General features: G+C 49.3%; 1 protein-coding gene across 8 annotated transcripts in view; it reads right to left on the reverse strand.

Moving 5' to 3' along the window:
- Window positions 1–17,722, reverse strand: part of KMT5B (lysine methyltransferase 5B) — a 54,407-nt gene that overhangs the window by 3,861 nt on the left and 32,824 nt on the right. For 6 of the 8 annotated variants that reach the window (XM_039235486.1, XM_039235483.1, XM_039235484.1 and 3 more), the window contains 7 exons: window positions 17,220–17,288; window positions 12,572–12,737; window positions 12,068–12,177; window positions 10,417–10,583; window positions 10,105–10,124; window positions 9,887–10,023; window positions 5,510–5,706 (listed from right to left, as the gene is read on the reverse strand). In XM_039235486.1, the coding sequence (XP_039091417.1) occupies window positions 5,510–5,706; window positions 9,887–10,023; window positions 10,105–10,124; window positions 10,417–10,583; window positions 12,068–12,177; window positions 12,572–12,737; window positions 17,220–17,288 (866 nt within the window). Of the gene's footprint in view, window positions 1–4,218; window positions 5,216–5,509; window positions 5,707–9,886; window positions 10,024–10,104; window positions 10,125–10,416; window positions 10,584–12,067; window positions 12,178–12,571; window positions 12,738–17,219; window positions 17,289–17,722 lie in introns of those variants that run through there. The other 2 variants (XM_039235487.1, XM_039235485.1) reach the window with 2 other exon arrangements.

Consider the following 17,722-nt stretch of genomic DNA (forward strand, 5'->3'; position numbering starts at 1 on the left):
AAAAACAACTGTGGGTCACCCCAGCACACTGCCCAACACACACTGTCGCCCAGCACACGCCCAAGGGCTGCCAGGGCGACCGTCCTTCCTTCTACGTGGCCACGCAAGTCACCATTAGTTTTCACTGAGACAGAAGAGCAGGAATGCGTTACGAGCATTCCCAAAGCACATCAAACCACTAAGAATAAAAGGCTCTGTACCCAAGAAGGGGTGTAAACGGCTCTGGGGCACCCAAACCAGCAGAATGCCCAGGGAGGGGACCCTCTGGTCAGAACAAGAATGTGCTCGCCCCAGGGCCACCGCCAGGGCAGCCCCTGAGTTTCAGACTTAGTAGGAGGAGTGCTTTGGATGCCAGCCAGCGGGAGACCCACGGGGGCAGCACGAACCGGGATTCCACAGAACGAGCTACAAACTGCTGAAGTAGGATGCCCAGGGCTCCTTTAGTTAAGGGGCTTCTCCTACAAGGTGGATGTAGATGTGCTCGTGGAAGTAAATGCGTGGGAGCGTCCGCCACATGGCGGTCTCGAATGTGCCGGGAGTCTTGTGCTCAGCCCGTGACCCTTCAAGGACCATTCTATGACCAAGCTCAGTGGTTCTCAGCCTTAGCTTTCCTTTCCCGCCCCGTGCTCTCTGTGCCGCACTCAGCCCTTCACAGTGCACACACGCACCACGTGCTGGGCGGCAGTCCCCTACAACCTGGGTCCGGCCTGTCCCTCTAAGAGACAGCCTCTGTCACTCTTGGAAAACCCTCCTGTCAAGTCCAGTCCAGCGAACACTTTTCAGCCCTTTCCCCCTCTTCCTTCCTCAGAACGTGACCCTGTGCACCGTTTTTCTTCCTGAAAACTCCTGTCCCGCTGTCTGTCCCCAAGAGCACCCTCTCCTGGCCTCGCATCTGCCCCTTCAACTGCGCCCCTCGGGCCTGCTGTCCGAGACCCTTTGGAAACTACACGCATTCTCTGGGTGAGAAGCACCCCCCCACCGCCAGGGCTCTTACACCAAGGCACGGGCAGCTCCTGAACCACTTTCTCCAGCCTCTCTCCTAGATTACGGAACCAGATCATCAAACACCCACCGGCGTCTAAATCTTCCCGCGAGGATGGGCTCCCCACAGTCACAGGCCCAAACTGAACTCACCATCAAGCTTCACGGCTGCTTCTCCTTAACTGTCCACCCGCTGCCCAAGCAGCCCCCGGGGGGTCGCCCCGGACTCCTGCCTTCCCTGGCCACCCCACCTGCTGGGCCGCCACGTCCGTCCTGAGGAGCCACCCCCGCAGCGCCCCCGAGTCATCTATTTCTCTCTGCTCACAATCAACCCGCTGCCTGAGCTGCGGCGACGGCCTCCTACCTCTTCTCATCTCTCCCACTGCTTCCCTGACATTCCAGTCCCCACTGTGGGCCCAGAGTGATCTTCCCAGTAGAACAGGTCACTTCTGGGCTTTCAACCCTTCAGTGACCTAGCGCCCCAGGAATAACCCCAAGTTTTAAGTGATGGTCAGATCCGTCCCTCCCGCCTTCTACTCCAGCCATGATACACCCGGCTTGCCGGGGTCCTACACTTACCCCTGTACCTCCATTTATGAATTCCCTTCGCTCTGTACCTGCCTCACTTGGCCAGCCCCTCACCCCCTTTATGACTCAGCTTAGGGAATGCTTCGCTCGGGGGGGGGCTTTCCGGACTTTCTACAAAGGCCAGGTCACTCTCCCCGCGTATCTTCAAAGCACTGAGATTCTCCTGAGTCTCGCTCTTATTTTAATCCATTAGAGGAGCCTCGTTCTGTGACGATTCTGAACCCACCCCCGCTTCCAACAGATTCTCTGCTTTGCTGATGGCAGTGAATCACCTGACAGAGGGGACGTTATTATTTTCATGTCCTAAACGGCACACAGCAGACTGTATGTGATGCTATGAGCTCTCACTGCCACGTTCACGTACGCAGCAGTCCGGTCTTTTGTTTCAAAAGCCTTCTCTCATCAACAGCCAAGCTAAAAGGGAGGCTCATCAAGCCAAAGGTCAGAAAAGACACAGACAAGCTGGGCAGTGGGATGTGAGCAACAGACTGAGAGGCCAGCCCCACGGGCACCAAGGGCTCTTCACTCTCCCAAGCGGGTCCACCCTGTCCTCGGGGATGCGGGGATGTCAGCGGCGCAGGCGGGAGAGACAGTCGGCACAATGCAAACTAATGGGAGCGGGCGGGTGTGAGGCATCCCCCCCCCCACTACCCCCCACCCTAGGCACCCTGCTCTCAGCACCACGGAGGACTCTCTTGCCTGGAGGCGGGGACAAATCCCAAATGCGCAAACCTAGGATGGTGATTTTAGGTGGAGATGCACTTTCTCAGCAATCACTACACACTAGGTGCTGTGCAAAGTGGCCAAATTAGTATGACCTCAATCCTAACAGGCATGCTCTGTAATAAGTGCTACTACAGCCATGGGAATAGCACACAGGGACTGCGTGCCTGACGCCGTCCACCTGGTAAGCGGAGGAGATGGGATCTGGACTAGGGTCTGGGCTCCAGCTCCTGGAAAACGGCCATCACAGCTATTTCAGGGGGTCCTCAAAACCGTCAGGTAGCCCTGTGTGGGCATCAACAATTACAGCCAGATATGAGAACAGCAAGACGACGGCCAAGCCTCCGGCGCGCTGGGGCCGGGCTCATACTGGGAGAGCCCCTGCGAGGGGCACCGCCACTGTGAACCACGGGCCATCCACAGCCTGGCACCTTCAGCACTTGAAGATCCAGAAAGCCCTGAGTAAGACTTTAAAGGCTTCCGTTCCAGCCTGTCAGGCACAAGCATCTTCCATCTTATGTGACTGACACAGGCTGGCGTGGCTGCCTGGAACAGGGTGCTGGAAGGGACAGGCTTAGCAGCAAGGAGCGTTCAGACCAGCAGCGAAGTCTGTGCCGGCGGACAGTGAGAAGCGGGCCTGGCCCACTGCCTCTGGGCCAGGCGCTCTGGAGTCAGGGCAAGCTCAGGGCCCCGGCCTGGCCTTCTGGGGCGCACCCCGCGTCGTGGCAAGACTGACATCCCACACGTCACAGCACTGACTGCGGCGGTGGGGGGCATGGCCTAGCCACCGATGACCGAGAGGCCTGAAAAACCAGAATCTTCTAATACTGGTGTTAGCATTCAGGCTCGTGGACTGAACTTGTGAAAATGGACGATTGTCATCTCCTCTCTCCGGACGCCACAGCCAACGGTCAACTCGTGGCTCTTGAGACGCCTTTCAGATAAAGCTCTGCACAGAAGATGGTAATCTTTCTCCCGACTGGGCAGGAACGTTTTCTTAGAGAACACAGAGCCGTTCTCTGCCACCCAGATTCCCGGCAGCCGCGCGCGGAGAGGCCCCCGGGGCCACACGCCGCAAGCACGCCCGCCTCCCCTGGGAGAGGCCTGGGCGGCTCTGGCTCTGCCACTGGCTGCCACTTCAGAAAGTCTTTCTTTCAAATGGGGAGGAGGGCACGGTCGAGACACACACGCCAAAAGAAATACCGTCTGAAAGAATACCTGGGGGGGGGCGGTCTGCAGGAACGCTGCTGGAAACGTGACCTTGGGGAGGGTGGCCTCAGGAGCGATGGCGCTACGGAGCCACACCTGTCACAACTGTCAACTCTAACACGCAGCCCTCCACATTTGCCACATTGACCCTCCGAGTCCTCGAAACGATCATTCTGCCGAAAGGTAACTTACACCAAGTGAGCCCCCTGTGATAAGCAGTCACTGGAAAGTGCCACACTTCTACTCGGAAACGCTGGGACCATGGCTCAAAGGGATTACTTGTCCACTCAGAACTTGAGCCATGGCATTTCTAGTCTGCGCTGCATGTACACCTGTGTACCTGTCGTATCCCGGAGCTAAGGCGTAAGCTCCGCGGAGGAGGGCCCGAGTCCCATACGTCTCTGTAACTCTTCAACCACTAGTAGGCTTTTAAGAAGTATTCAGTTTACTAATAACTATTCCCTAGATGGTCACACAGTAGTCAGTACGTTTCCAGAAGCCATCTATATTATGCTCTTTTAGATTCTGTGGTGTACTGAGTTCAGTATGTATACAGTTGGCATAGAGCTACCCCCTCCCCCTCAGTGTCACAGGGCCATCCGGTGTGGGCAGCGTGGTGGCCGTGTCCGCACTCTTTAGTGTCTCATGCACGTATTTCTAAACCGGGCTTCACAAGTCTCCAGTTTCACCAAGGAACCAGACTCCGAAAACAAAACATTGGTTATGTTCCATTTATTATCAGAACCAACAGTCAACAGTGAATGACGGGCTAACTGCTTGCTCTCTTTCTGTTCCCTGGGACAGTAAAGGCTGGAGTAGGAACGCGCCACGGCTGTCCCACTACCAGGCTGGCCCCGGGCCCCGGGCCCCCGGCGGCAGGCGGATGCGGGATTCATGGCAGTGACATTCACCATCATGGGAGAGGCCTTCCCTTTGCTCCAGGATTTTCTGCAGGGAAGGGGTGCCCCTGTGCTGGGCTGAAAACATCTGCAGACAGGGAGAGGAGCCTAAGACAGCCAGACCTTAGGAGGCACGGAGGCGCCACCAAGTACCCGTGGACACTTGGCGCGCCGAAACGGGCGTCCCTAGGGAGCACGGAGTCAAAACTCTGAAAGTTTATTCCTGTCAGAAACAAGCAGACTAAAGAGCCTACAGCTTTAGTGGCAAGGAGAGGAAACTGGTGTTACCCAGAGGAGACCGGCAGCCATGAAAATGGTTCCAGGACTTCAAAGCTCCGTGAACACGATGCGTTTCCTTTTGCCCGGCTAGGCCTTCTTCGCTTTCTTTTCGTTATTCTCCATTCTCTCTTTTTCCAGTTTCCGTACGGTCTTGCCCCCTCGTACACCTGGTATCTTAAGGTTTGCTTCTTCTTCTCACCTCCCGCTGGTGTCAAAAGCGGCTAACACGACACGCCCTAGCATAGCAACCTTCCAGAGGCTCCTCTCTCCCAGTTTGGAGTCTGGGAACTGGCAGTTTGGTGAATTGGCTTAGTTCATTTTGAAAAGGGCAAGCAAGCAGTAAAAAGGTGGAAGCCTTGAGGCCGGAAGCTACAAACTGCCCAAGTTCGCATCACGGGTGCCTATGGACTGGCCTGGCATGAGGACACGTGCGCCTCCACGCCTCTACCCAGTCCTTCGTCTTCCCGGAGGACCTAACGCCATCATGACAGTCAAACTACCACCTTGGAACTCTGTCTCTCAAACACAGGACGGCCCTGGAACACACGATGAAGAACGTAACATCCAGTTACCAGGTGTTCAGGAAAAGCAGGCACTTCTGTCCAGAGCAGAGGGCCGAGTCTGGAGGCGGGACACAGACTGCCTTTGTGCTCAGATCATTTCTAGAACCTGCAGTGCAGCTGAGGCACACGAGTCCCAGGGCCTCTCTCAATATTTAAAAGGTTGAAACTACTGAAGTGAAGCATACTTTAGAAAGATAATTGTGTGAAAATACTTTTTAAAAAAAGAAAAAAGAAGATATATATGCTTATCAAATCTCCCTTACTTACTTGCATTGTTTTTTTCCTGAGTGGTATCTGCATCAGTGTTAGAGCTGACAGATTGACTGTCTGAGTTTTTGCTGCTGTCACCTAACTTTTTAAGCCTATTTAAGCGTTTGTCTGTCTCTCTGAGTCCGTATTTGCTATTGATAACAGGAGCAGGTGCAGGCAGTCCCGCTCTGGATTTAAAAGCACCGGTTCCCCGTCTGAAAGAGAAAACAGCACAGGTTAAACAGCGTCCCACCAACAAGTGCAACTGTTGCGGGCTCAAGGCCGCGTCAGGTCAACAAATGTGGTGTGCGGATGGGGACTCGGTCATCCCTGGAAACGTGCCAGGTCTAGGACTCGCGGAGGAACTAAAAATGTATAGAAAATCAACACAAAAACCCTCTAGATTTAAAATAACAAATCGTTAGGACTGCTGGCAGCTCATTACTAACTGCCCTTGGGAAACCGCGAGGCTGGGCAGAAGTCCTGCGTAGGTGACAAGAACGGGTTCTTTGATTTCAAAACTGGTTAGTGCAACAGGCAGGTCTGCGTTGTGGCTTAAATAACATACCGGCTAGTGAGATTCCAGCTCTGTTCTACACGATTTAACACTACTATACTGACAGCAAGAGTTAAGGGGTTAAAAAAAAGCAAGCAGAGAATTTCCATAAATTAAGCCATTACTTAAAAACTCAACATTAGACACAAAGAAACCTTAACTGACATCCTGTACAAGGTGGTTACACTACGTCAAGGAAAATCTGACTTCTGGAATAACAGAAACGGTTTAATTCCTTCTGAGTTCCTGAGATGACCACAATTAACAAAATGTTACCAAATCAAAGACATCAACGCTTGCTTTTACCACAGGGCAAGAATGATTTGCAGTCTGCTGTAACGAATAATTTATATTTTTATGTAAATTCTTCTGAAGTGAAGGTGCACTCAGAGGCTCTAATCATCCTCAAAAGTAAGTAAATGTTAAAAAAAATTTAAATCTTTAATCCACCTTGAATTTAGCTGGGTTTTCTTCCAGATGCATAGTGAATTATACTAACATTACTTGTTAAAGCATCATCGTTTCCCCACATGTGACGGAAGATCTCATACACACTTGCCCCTCTTTCAGGCCCCTGTTCATGTCCTGTTACCCATCTGTCCATTTCTGGGCCGACAGCGAGTGGTGGGCATTGTTTCCTACTGTTAGCACATGTTAAAACAAGTCTCCTCAGGGGCACCGGGGTGGCTTAGTCGGTTAAGCGTCCAACTTTCGCTTAGGTCATGATCTCGCTGTTTGTGGGTTCGAGCCCCGCGTCGGGCTCTGTGCTGACTGCCAGCTCAGAGCCTGGGGCCTGTTTCAGAGTCTGTCACTCCCTCTCTCTCTGACCCTCCCCTGCTCAAGCTGTCTCTCTCTCTCTCTCCTAGAAATAAATAAAACATTAAAAAAAAAAAAAGTCTCCTCAAACTATAGTTTAGAAATTCTTTTTTAGCTTCCTCAGATACATTTTCATAGAAGCCTGAAAACAGCCTGATCCTTCATGTTTTGTGGTACTTCATTAGACTTTACACCCAAGTGTTGTACAGCAGAATCCACAGCACTTGAGAATACATACTGATCGCTACTGTGTCAGGACGGTCATGGCCAGAAACACGCACTGAACGGATCCTGGAGGCTTTACCCGCAATCTTGGAACCTCCATAAACCTTCTGCTCACAGAGCCAGCTCCTCTCATCCTGCAGCTCTTGACAGGGCACGCGGGCGCCCCCGAGACCTAACGCATTAGCTGCCCTGCTGATGTACGATGAAGAGCTGAGTGAGTCCCCTGAACGAGTCTCACTCTCTCAGGCGTTCCTGAGAACTTCAGGAGTTATTTGCAATCAACCTTGAAATCAAACCGCTCAAATGGTGTGAAGGCAGCCATGGCTACAGTTTGACATGAAGCCTTTCCATTAAAAAAGGAACCGCAGTAACTGTGTGGAGCAGGCAGGCCCAGTGCCCCGACCAGGGAGGGACTGAGGCTCACAGGGGAGACGCATCTGCTTGAGGAGCAGGACGATGCGTGCAATTCCAGACTAGTCAGAGAGCTGTTTCAGGGTTGGTGCGGAATCCTGTGTCCGTGGTTGCCTTTCTCAGGATAGCCTCCAAAAGCTTATTTAGCACACTGTATGTCCGTCTGTCCATCCATCCACTCGTCCATCCATCCATCCATCCATCCACCCACCCAGAAACTATTACATGCCAGGTGCCGTTCTGGATGCTGGTAGTGAGTGGGAAAGATAAAAGCCTCCATGGAGCTTATATCCTAAAGGACAAATAACCAGAAACCACAAGGTAATTCTACAGCTGACACCTAACTATTAACTCTGTGTTCTACACACTTCACACAAAATACAAATGTAATCCTCACTGCGACCCTGTGAGATTGCTTCTAACATTCTCTCCCATCTTACAGATGGGGTAATTAAGGCACAAAAAGCAGTTACACTGCCCAGGATCACGTAGCTAACGAAGAGCAGTCACAGGATTTCACCTGAGCAGGTTCCTCAGGCAACTTAACTGCTGCCCTATGTTGTCTCTGGAAAAATAATTTTGAAGCATTATTCAAGTGTAATTAAATTATTTCATGGATTAAAGGTCTTTTCCTATACGGGTCTAAGATTTAACCAATGTTCAAACCATTTTTTATGTAGAAAATGATAGATTTTTTATTATCCCTCCCAAAAGCGGGGCAAAAGCACGGCAGCCTCAGGAAGAGGTTTCCTGCTGTCCCTTATGGCAAGGATCCAAGGGAGGGAAGAGAGACAGCTGCGGAAGCATAGGACTCCATGCTCCTGCTCTCGCATGACGCAGGGGGCACTTCCCACTACTTGGAAAGAAGGGAAGTGGGGCCCTCGGGCTGGCCAGCGGCTGGCTGGCTGCAGTGGGAGAAGTGGCGCTTCGGGACCGCCATCCTTGTTCCCACGGGAACGGCAGGAAGTGGCAAGAACGAGGGCTGAAGTTCGGCTGCCCCAGGCTCAGACACTTCAGTTTCTGTACTTACAGTGTGGACATGTTTCTATTTACTCTCTCTCAGGATGGCTGTGGAGACGAGGTCAGGGTCAGTAAAGTGCCCGGCACAGTACAAGGTAAGAAAAGTGGCCTCGGGGCGCCTGGGTGGCTCAGGGAGCTAAATGGCCAGTTCTCTGTTTTGGCTTGGGTCATGAACTTAGAGTCTGTGAGTTCAAGCCCTACATGGAGCTCTGCACTGATGGTGTGGAGCCTGCTTAGGTTTCTCTCTCCCTTTCTCTCTGTCCCTCCCCTGCTTGTGCTCGTACTCTCGCTCTCCCCCCCACCCAAAATAAACAAACTTAGAAAAAAAGCAAAATGGGCTCAACAAGCCCAGGTCTGTTCCACTGGGTCTGCACTGCCTGGTAACAGGCTTTCCTGCAGCTCTAGCAAGTCGAGTGTGTGTGGCTGCCTCCGGGAGCCTGCGATGCCCAAATCGCTCCTGTGAGTGGTGTGGCCCGGCGGTCTGGCTAAGTCAGACCTGGGGGATTTCCTCACGGACTCCAGAATCTTGATGGGTCACAAGAGAAGCTTCCTTATTAAGAGATAGAATTTAGGAATTATGAAGAGTATGTGCATCAAAACAGAAATTCCTGTGGTGAGGAGAGTGTAACGTAAGGAGATGTTGAATCACTAAGTTGTACATATAAAACTATTGTAACCCTGTGTGTCAACTAGGCTCAAATAAAAAAATTTGAAACAAAAATTCCAGGGGTGCCCTGGTGGCTCAGCTGGCTAAGCGACCGACCCTTGATTTTGGCTCAGGTCATGGTCTTGTGGTTGGCGATCGAGCCCCATGTTGGGTTCTGCGCTGCCAGCGCACAGCCTGCTTGGGTTTCTCTCTCCCTCTCTCCCTGCCCAAGTCCCCACACGTGCACGCTCTCAAAAATAAACTAAAAACAAAACAAAACAAAACACCAAAAAAAACCTCTCCAGAAGCCACAGCTTGGTAGTACCCAGGACAACATTGGTGTTTTTACATGACTGTCAGAAGCAAATGTCACCTGCCCTATTTTGGGCAACGCCCCCTCGGCACTGTGTGTGTCCATGTGCGCATGCGTGGACACACATGGGTACCCACATGTATGGGGCTTCCCGCTCTCTCTTTAGGCACACTGGTATTCTACCTACTCAGAAGAAGAAGGAGCTGGTGATAAGATTTTAAAGGCTCAGGTGCCACGGCCCCTAATGAGCTCCGTGTCCTGTGACTGTTTATGCACCCCGTACCCGCCGCGGAGCTACGGAACATGGGACCGTCCCTGTGTTTAAAGGAGGAAGTGATGCTGTTTAACGGCCGTCATCATCAGGCCATCACAAGGACAGAAAAGGTGGACGCTGTATTTGATGCCTACCTTTCGCAAGTATAACACTCGCAGAACTCGTTGTTTTCTCCAAAAAACCCGTCTCCATAATAACAAGAAATCTCTTCTCCAGGTTCAATGTCTCTCAGAGCCTTCACACACGCTGTATCTCGACCAGTCGACACAAACTGAAATACAATGAGCTCATTAAGAAACTCCTACCTGAAGCAGAAACAAAGTACTTGCAGTAAAAAAATGTTTACACTTACCTTACAGTTAGGTCTGCAATCTGAAAAATGTCCAAAAGATAAAGTCAATTAACTGTAGATAAGATCTGAAACACGAACAATTACAGAAATCTGAAATAAGCTTTCCACATCATTTTACAACTTTCGATAGAAGTTTAGGCCTCAGGTTAAATGACAGGATTATTTGTTTAATATGTTGGTGGGGAAAATAAAGAAGCCCTATGTCCGACCCCCTCCAAAGGGAGATGAGGTTCCACGCAGCCTGACAAGGTCACGCTAAGTCTTAGCAGTACTGCCCGCCACTCGCACGGCCACCCGAGGAGCACAGCTTACCGTGGTTTATAAAGGCGGCGGGACCAAGCCAGAGCTGGGCACAGTTTTTCCTTGTGGAATACATGACACTGAAGTCGTTTTCTCCGTGTCTAAGCAGCATGTTCTCCTCAATTTCTGAAAGTTCGGCAATACAACCCACCAGTAATTCTATTTTGTCATTTCGTTTCCTATTTAAAATATGTCATGTTAAAAATTACTAGTAATTATAAATAACAAGGCTTCTTTTAATAAAATAAGCCTGTCCAATAAATCCCAGGAATCGAGAAGAGCTAGTGGTGTGTGTTTTAGCTGACCCCCTGGGACCTGCACTGGGCTATGTTCTCATCCTCCCTGGAGGCCCCACAGCCTCGGGTCCCTGAGAGAGACTGGAACGTGCTCCAGGCCGGAAGCCGTGCTGCCCAGGTCTCCGGAACCCCTAGGGCACCCGGTGGCGCGTTCTGCAGGCAGGAGGACTCAAATATGTGCTACACTAGATTCAACTTGCTGCCAGCAGGGACACCACCCTCTAGAACAGCACTCTCCAAGGAAAATGTAATGGAAGCCCAACATGGGATCTTCAGTGTTCTACTAATTACATTAAGAAAATAAAGAAAAAACAAGTGAAATTACTTTTAGTAATATATTTCAACCCAACAGGCTCCCACTACTATTTCAGCAGGTATTCAGTAGAAGAAATATTAACAGGAAATATAGTTTGCCATAAAACCTGGCATGTAAATCACATTTATGGTACTTCTCGGTACAGACTAGCCACCTTTCAAGGGCCCCATAGCCACAAGTGGCTGGTGGCTGCTGTGCTGGACGGTGCAGCTCTAGAATACAAGACCATGTCTACCAACAGCACAGGGAGCTAGCGGAGTGGGTCAGATGACTCAATACACTATGATATTCACTTGCGTATGCGTAACTATCTCTAATCCGATGTACGCTCACGCACCTATCCAATCAGATGTACACTTGCGCATGCGCACCTATCTCCAAACGATGGATGCACACGCACCCATCCAAGAGACCTGGGTGTACTGTTCTTTGCCCATTCCGTTTTCAGGTACCTGATCCTAACATTTTTGTTGTAAAAAATACTGACAATAGCTTATAAGAAGGGCAGCATGTTCCTTCTTCTGGGAGATGAGGTAGGAACAGGCATTAGAAGAAAAATATAATCAAATATTTTCTCACGAACGGCTTTTACCCCTCCTAGCTGGGCTGAACTTCACTACCCTTACTTAAGTCGGCACATAGATGTACACGTACATATTTAAGCAGGCGATTCAGCAGGAAATTTCCACCTGTGAAGCTCCTAGGATCATTAAGATTTCACACCTAACCCTTTGCTAGGCCAGCGGGGAGACGACTCTGGAAGCCAGGTTCTGCCGCCCAGGCACCTGTAACCCGTCGGCAGTCTCACCACCCAGCAGCATTCAGACTCAGGGAAAGTGTGCTGGCTGGGAGATAGGATCTGGTTCAACTCAGATTCCTAATTTCACTGTCCTGACCCAGGGCACTGGGCCTAGACTCTGGCCCCGCACTGGTCCTTTAGGGCGCGCTCTGGCTTCAAATGTTCCCGCCACCTTCTTAGCTCTTCCAGGGAAACTTAAAAGAGAACGTTAGCTGACGTTGTGTTACAGGTTTATACTAGTATAATAGTTACCACTCTTTTGTTGCAACTATTTTGGCTCCATTTTGTTCTGATGAGTATCTATTACAAGGCAATATTTCAAATCCACTGTCAGTTGCAAACATTCGCAAGTAAATAAATACCTAAAACAGAAGGAAAAAATGGTATTTGTATTAAATTGTTTATCCCGTTAGACTTGTTCAGAATTATAAAAGCAAATGATCACCAAAATGTAAAACATTAAAGGTCATTAAGCAACAAACTCTGTTATTTTAAAAGTTCACGTTATCTACGTTATCAGAGCACCTAATGGGTTGGCCAAGTTCCTCTAAAAGCTCACAGTGAATTTTACTTCCAAACGACCAAGCTGTCTCTCTGGAGAGTTATACAAATGATCTTATGTGTTACTAGATCTTCACACTGATCAGCTTTATGAAAGATTCTTTTAAAGTTTCAGTGTTCACTAAAATTTAAGTTTTAGTTTACTCTACTCTTATCCAAACAGATAAACAGTAATTATCTTATCAAGAAACCTACATGCTCCTTGAATAATTTCTCCTGCATTTTGTTCTTGTTGAGAAAATAGTGCCGTGCCCATTCGCCTGAAGTCAAGCATTTGAAGGCTTTCTCCAAGTGTTCATCTTTCTTAAAACGTTCAATGACTTCCTTTAGTTCTTCTTGCCTTCCCTTAATAGGCCGAAACCTGAACGAAATCAAAACATTTACTTTAGTTGTCCGCCATCATCCCTGGGCCACTGTAGAGAAATCCTGAGATAAGAAATAACCTGAAAACAGCCAGACCTAATAAAAGAGAATAATCAACAATCCCGATAATGATTATTGCTCAAGCAACAGTGATCACCGGGAAACAGAACTTCTCTATCTTCCAACTGTATTTTGATTGTTTCCATTTCACTGTTACCTCGTTAACTGAGAAATGACCAGATGACTCAAACGAAGTGGTCTGACTCCGGCTCACACTGGATGATGGTACAAAATGAAAGGTCTACAACAGAGCTGGTCTGGCTGAGAGCCAGAGGGAGAAGAACTTCTCTAGAGCATGCACGATCCAGCCAGAGGAGGGCAAGGCAACGAGCTTCGGAAGGGTGAAGCAAACAAAATCACGCCATAGACAGAACACTCTCCACGTGCACAGTTAGAAACCCCCCAAATCAAGTACCCAACAAGGTCCTGAAATACACCTCGATGTCCAATATCCATGTCAACTTAATCGCTGAGAAGTGCGCTCAGAAAACAAAGAGGGCAAAAAGTACAACTTTTTTTTTTTTTTTTAAATGTTTTATTTATTTCTAGGAGAGAGAGAGAGACAGCGTGAGCACGGGAGGGTCAGAGAGAGAGGGAGACACAGACTCCGAAACAGGCTCCAGGCTTTGAGCTGGCTGTCAGCACTGAGCCTGACGCGGGGCTCGAACCCACGAACCGTGAGATCATGACCCAAGCGAAAGTCGGACGCTTAACCGACTAAGCCACCCAGGCGCCCCAAAAAGTACAACTCTTAATGGTGATGTTGCTAATTGGCGATGTCAGAGCTGAAAGGCTTCGGTTACAAAACCAGCCAGAACGCTTCAGAATGCTGTTCGTACGGGTGGCAGGAGTAACACAATGACGCGCTCAAGGCCCAAGAAAGACTGATGTCTGTAAAGCCCTTATTCTAAAGTTGTGTTCCCAGTACAACATATTCTGTGATAAAGGTACCTGGACCTAAATTTCAAAATTTCTTCTCATATCAATTTCCTTTGGTTTATTTTCCCAAATAAAGTTTTGTTGTTGTAGTTTTTAAATCTAACAACAACAAAAGGAATAGACTGCTATTCAAATTGGATGCTAAGAAAAAGCTATTAGTGGCTGAGGAGAAAATGCATTTGAGCTATGCATCTTATTCCGACATTTAAAACCGCACATCTCATAAACCTGAAAATGCTAACATGGCAGGAAGATCTGGCCCAAATGCCAGCATGGGAAGCATTTAAGTGGGAGTCTTTTTTAGGTGAACGATTACAAATGTATTCGTAACATTTTGGTGAAATTTCAAGCCACAGTGTTTCACATAGGATTCTTTACTAGGTGCTATGTGCACGGCTGCTGTGGTGAAAAACAGGAGAGAAGACCTGACCGCTGTTCTGGAATGGAGACTCCACTGGAACTAAAAGACACATATGTGCATCCAACAGTTAAGCAAGGCATCGCTAAGCTAATGCAAGTTAGCAGGGTAAAAACCACACGCTACCGCACTTTAAAGTACAGAAACTCTCGCTAAGGCGTGAGATCTGCTCGGGAAGGGGTTTTGGAGTTGACAACGATGTGGGCAATGAGGAATGTGGTGATTTCAGCCTTCTCAAGAAAAAGCAGAACATTACCATTGACAGGAAAGAATCAAAAGAAGGAAGGCAAAGTGAGAGGAAGCCTACGCAGGGGATCTTAATGAGGCTGGTTTCAAAGAGATGAACAGCGAGTTGGCTGGCCAGGAATAGTGAGGGAAAGTACTAGAACAAGGAAGAGGGAAGACGTGAGATCCTTGATGGGTAAAATACTGTTTACTGGACAGGACCTCTAGAGGACTTCCGGATCTAGGAACGCAGGCTGACCCTTTGAGAACGAACTACCCACAGGCGCTAGTTTCGGTAAAGCTTCTCACAACCAGTAAGCAGTACTATCAGGAAGACTTCAAACCCATCCTGGAGATCTCATATGGACAAATGGACAACGCCCCGTATTTAATTTTCCATTTTGACCAATCAGCATACCAGCCAGCCCTCACAGGCAGATGAGCCAAGTCCTTCCAACATTTCTGAAGGTCTCTGCCCAGGAGGTCAGAATACGGTGTCAGAGAACCACCACTAACAGGATTGAAAAATCACCTGCAGAACCCTGGGAGCAGCCACACTTCCACGCACACAGACTACGCAGCCAGCTACTCGTGGCCACCACGGGTGAGCTTCTCTAGACTGGGTTCCTCAGGACGCCCAGTCCTTCTTGCGGCAGCCCTGCACGGGGGAGCTGTGCGCACGCGCAGGACACACCAGACAAGCAAGCAGCTGCTGGCCGAGGGCCCCTTTCAAACAACACAGAACGTGCCGTGGCGGGACAGAGAGGAGCAGTGGCTCACGTGGGGTGCAAGGGGCAGCCCGTGGCGGCAAGCGGCAGGGCTACAGAGCCCAGAAAGGGCCCAGCCACCTCCAGGCTTAATGCGGAGCTAACCAACAGGGACACGCCAATTTAAAATGATCACGTGGCTCGACGCATCAGAAAGTGGACCAAAGTCAGGGCTGAATTCACCTAAAGCTCTTAACCTGTCAGAAAAATAAGTTACGGACCTGGAACGGATGCCGGCTCTTCCTGCCAGGTCTTCTGGGTCCCCCCCACCCCCAAACCGCCCGCCAGCTAGCCTTTGTTTTGTTCGTGATGCCAAACTATTTATCTGCTGAAACCAACACAAAATTATCAACTCCTGATGGAGTAACAGTCTGCCTGCTAGGTTTCCTGTGCTGACTTGTTTCTGCTTTCCCGCCTTCTATTGCCTTGAACACAAACAAAACCCCCAAAACCGTCCCTTGGGACTACTCACCAGCAAGAACCTCCATTTCACCTAAAATGTAATTTACTTTCACACTCTCTGTCCCAGTTGGCTGCTATAAGGCAGGAGGAAGGAAGGTTCTGGGGGGGCAGACAGGAAAGGGACGAGACACTTGTTTTGGATAATCCTATGGAAGTACCTCAAGTTCACCTGGCTGACAGTTCAAGTCAAATCCCATTGTAACAAATACCACAGGGAGACACAAATTTCTTGATAACCTAAGACTGACAGAGCTAACAGGGCCAGAGCAAAAGGCACTCAAGACCCTTTAAAGAAATGAACTGGGTTTGTATTACTGACTAGAAAACACCCTCGGTCCTCTCCTGAACCACAGCCGTCTAGACCTCCCACAAGAACCGTTCAAAGCTGTCCTCACACCATGGTTCTTAAAGCTGTAAGAAAATTTAGGTTCTCTAAAACAACCCTCTTGTTCCATAAATTAGGAAAACAAGGTGTAGTGAGGGCCGTTAACAGAGGGACCATTATTACCCAGTCCTACTCGCTCGTGGGAGCTCTGGGGGCCCTTCTGGTGTGGTTTGATCAGAACAGGATTTGACTTGTGTTCACCACTGAGCACAGCACGGAGCCCGGCCGGAGACAGTGAGAGGGGTGGACACAAATACATACTTTTGAATTTAGTATTTGGGGGATAGGGGGCGGGAGATGGGGAATGGGGACGGGGGATGGGGATGGCATGGCGGGGGAGGCAAGAGACAGGTACGTGACATTTCCCAATCAGTACATCCCTCCTCCCTCTCTTCACACAAAATTTACACCTTTAAATAAACCAGACATTTATTTTTCTCTTCCCACACCTCTGATCAATGGCTGGTATATGAAACACAAAAATACGTCACTTAAATCCATATGTAATTACAAAGGGCAGAAAGAAACATGAACTCACACTCCCACACACCTGTTCCCCACTCTTTCCAGAGACTGACTTCCCAGGTTTCCTTGCTATTTGGCTTTTCTGTTTCCAAACCCGAGTGAGCAGTGGGGCAGCGAAGGGCAGCTGCGGGTGTGAGTTAGCTGCACTACTGTGCCCCTCCATGAGCCTGTGCAACCAAGAGCTGACTGCAGGGAGGGGACGAGGCAGGGGACAGAAAACAGGGAGCGAGGGAAGGAGAGAGGAAGAGAGAGAAAATGCTCAAATATTTAAGATAAAAAAGACGACCGTGAGGCAGCATCGTGAACACATCCGCCCTGTGGAGAACGCTCAGCTGCACACGGCCGGGGGTGGGCGCACAGGGGCCATGCCCGAACCATGGCTCTTTGTTCCTCTTGACCCGAAAGCAGATCCCCACCAGGGACGCCGGCTGGGTCCTGCCAACAGTGCTCGGCTAACCCCTGGGAGAGGCTCCCCATCTTTTGATGAATGCTTGTGCTTAAAATCACCCCGTTACGGAATACCAGCGGTTCTTTAAATACAGCTATCACTAAGCCCAAGCGATTTTCAAAGGTTTGCAAAACATTCTAAAAGTCGTGGTTATGCAGACCCCTCCAATTACGCAACAGGAAAGAACATCATAAAGGCTGAAACAGGTTAGTTGGGGTCTTATTATTGTTTGTAAGGCACACTCTACCTACCTCACAGGGTTGTTGTGAGGAAAACTGTCAGATTTTGAAAAATGCCTTGAGCTCCTCGAAGGAAAGGCGCTATATAAATGCAAAAACAAACAACAATAAAAAAATCACTTGTATAATTTGTACTTGTCATTTCTAAACAGTCTTACAATACTGGTCATCGCAGAAGTCTTTAAAACGCTGTGACACTCGACTCTTCCCATTTGTCACGTTCCCTCCTGCTCAGCCCGCCAGTGAGCCTCCCCAACTCCTCAGGAGACTCAAATCTCTGGGTCACGTGGCCTAAACAAGGGGGCAGGATGGAAAGCACCCGCCCCAACTTTACAATATCCCCTTTCCACAGGTTTTTTTGTTTTTTTTTTTTTTAACTCAGAGGCCTAACAACTCTATTCTCTGGTTAAAGGGAAGAATTTAATTTTCATAATCGACAAAAGTCAATGAAATCTAAATATTTCCCAGTAAACAAATTACTATTTTGTTTACACCATTTCCAGATATTCCTGCTA

This window comes from Hyaena hyaena, unplaced genomic scaffold, assembly GCF_003009895.1.
Source record: "Hyaena hyaena isolate Hyena2069 unplaced genomic scaffold, ASM300989v1 scaffold_98, whole genome shotgun sequence".
Taxonomy (NCBI): domain Eukaryota; kingdom Metazoa; phylum Chordata; class Mammalia; order Carnivora; family Hyaenidae; genus Hyaena; species Hyaena hyaena.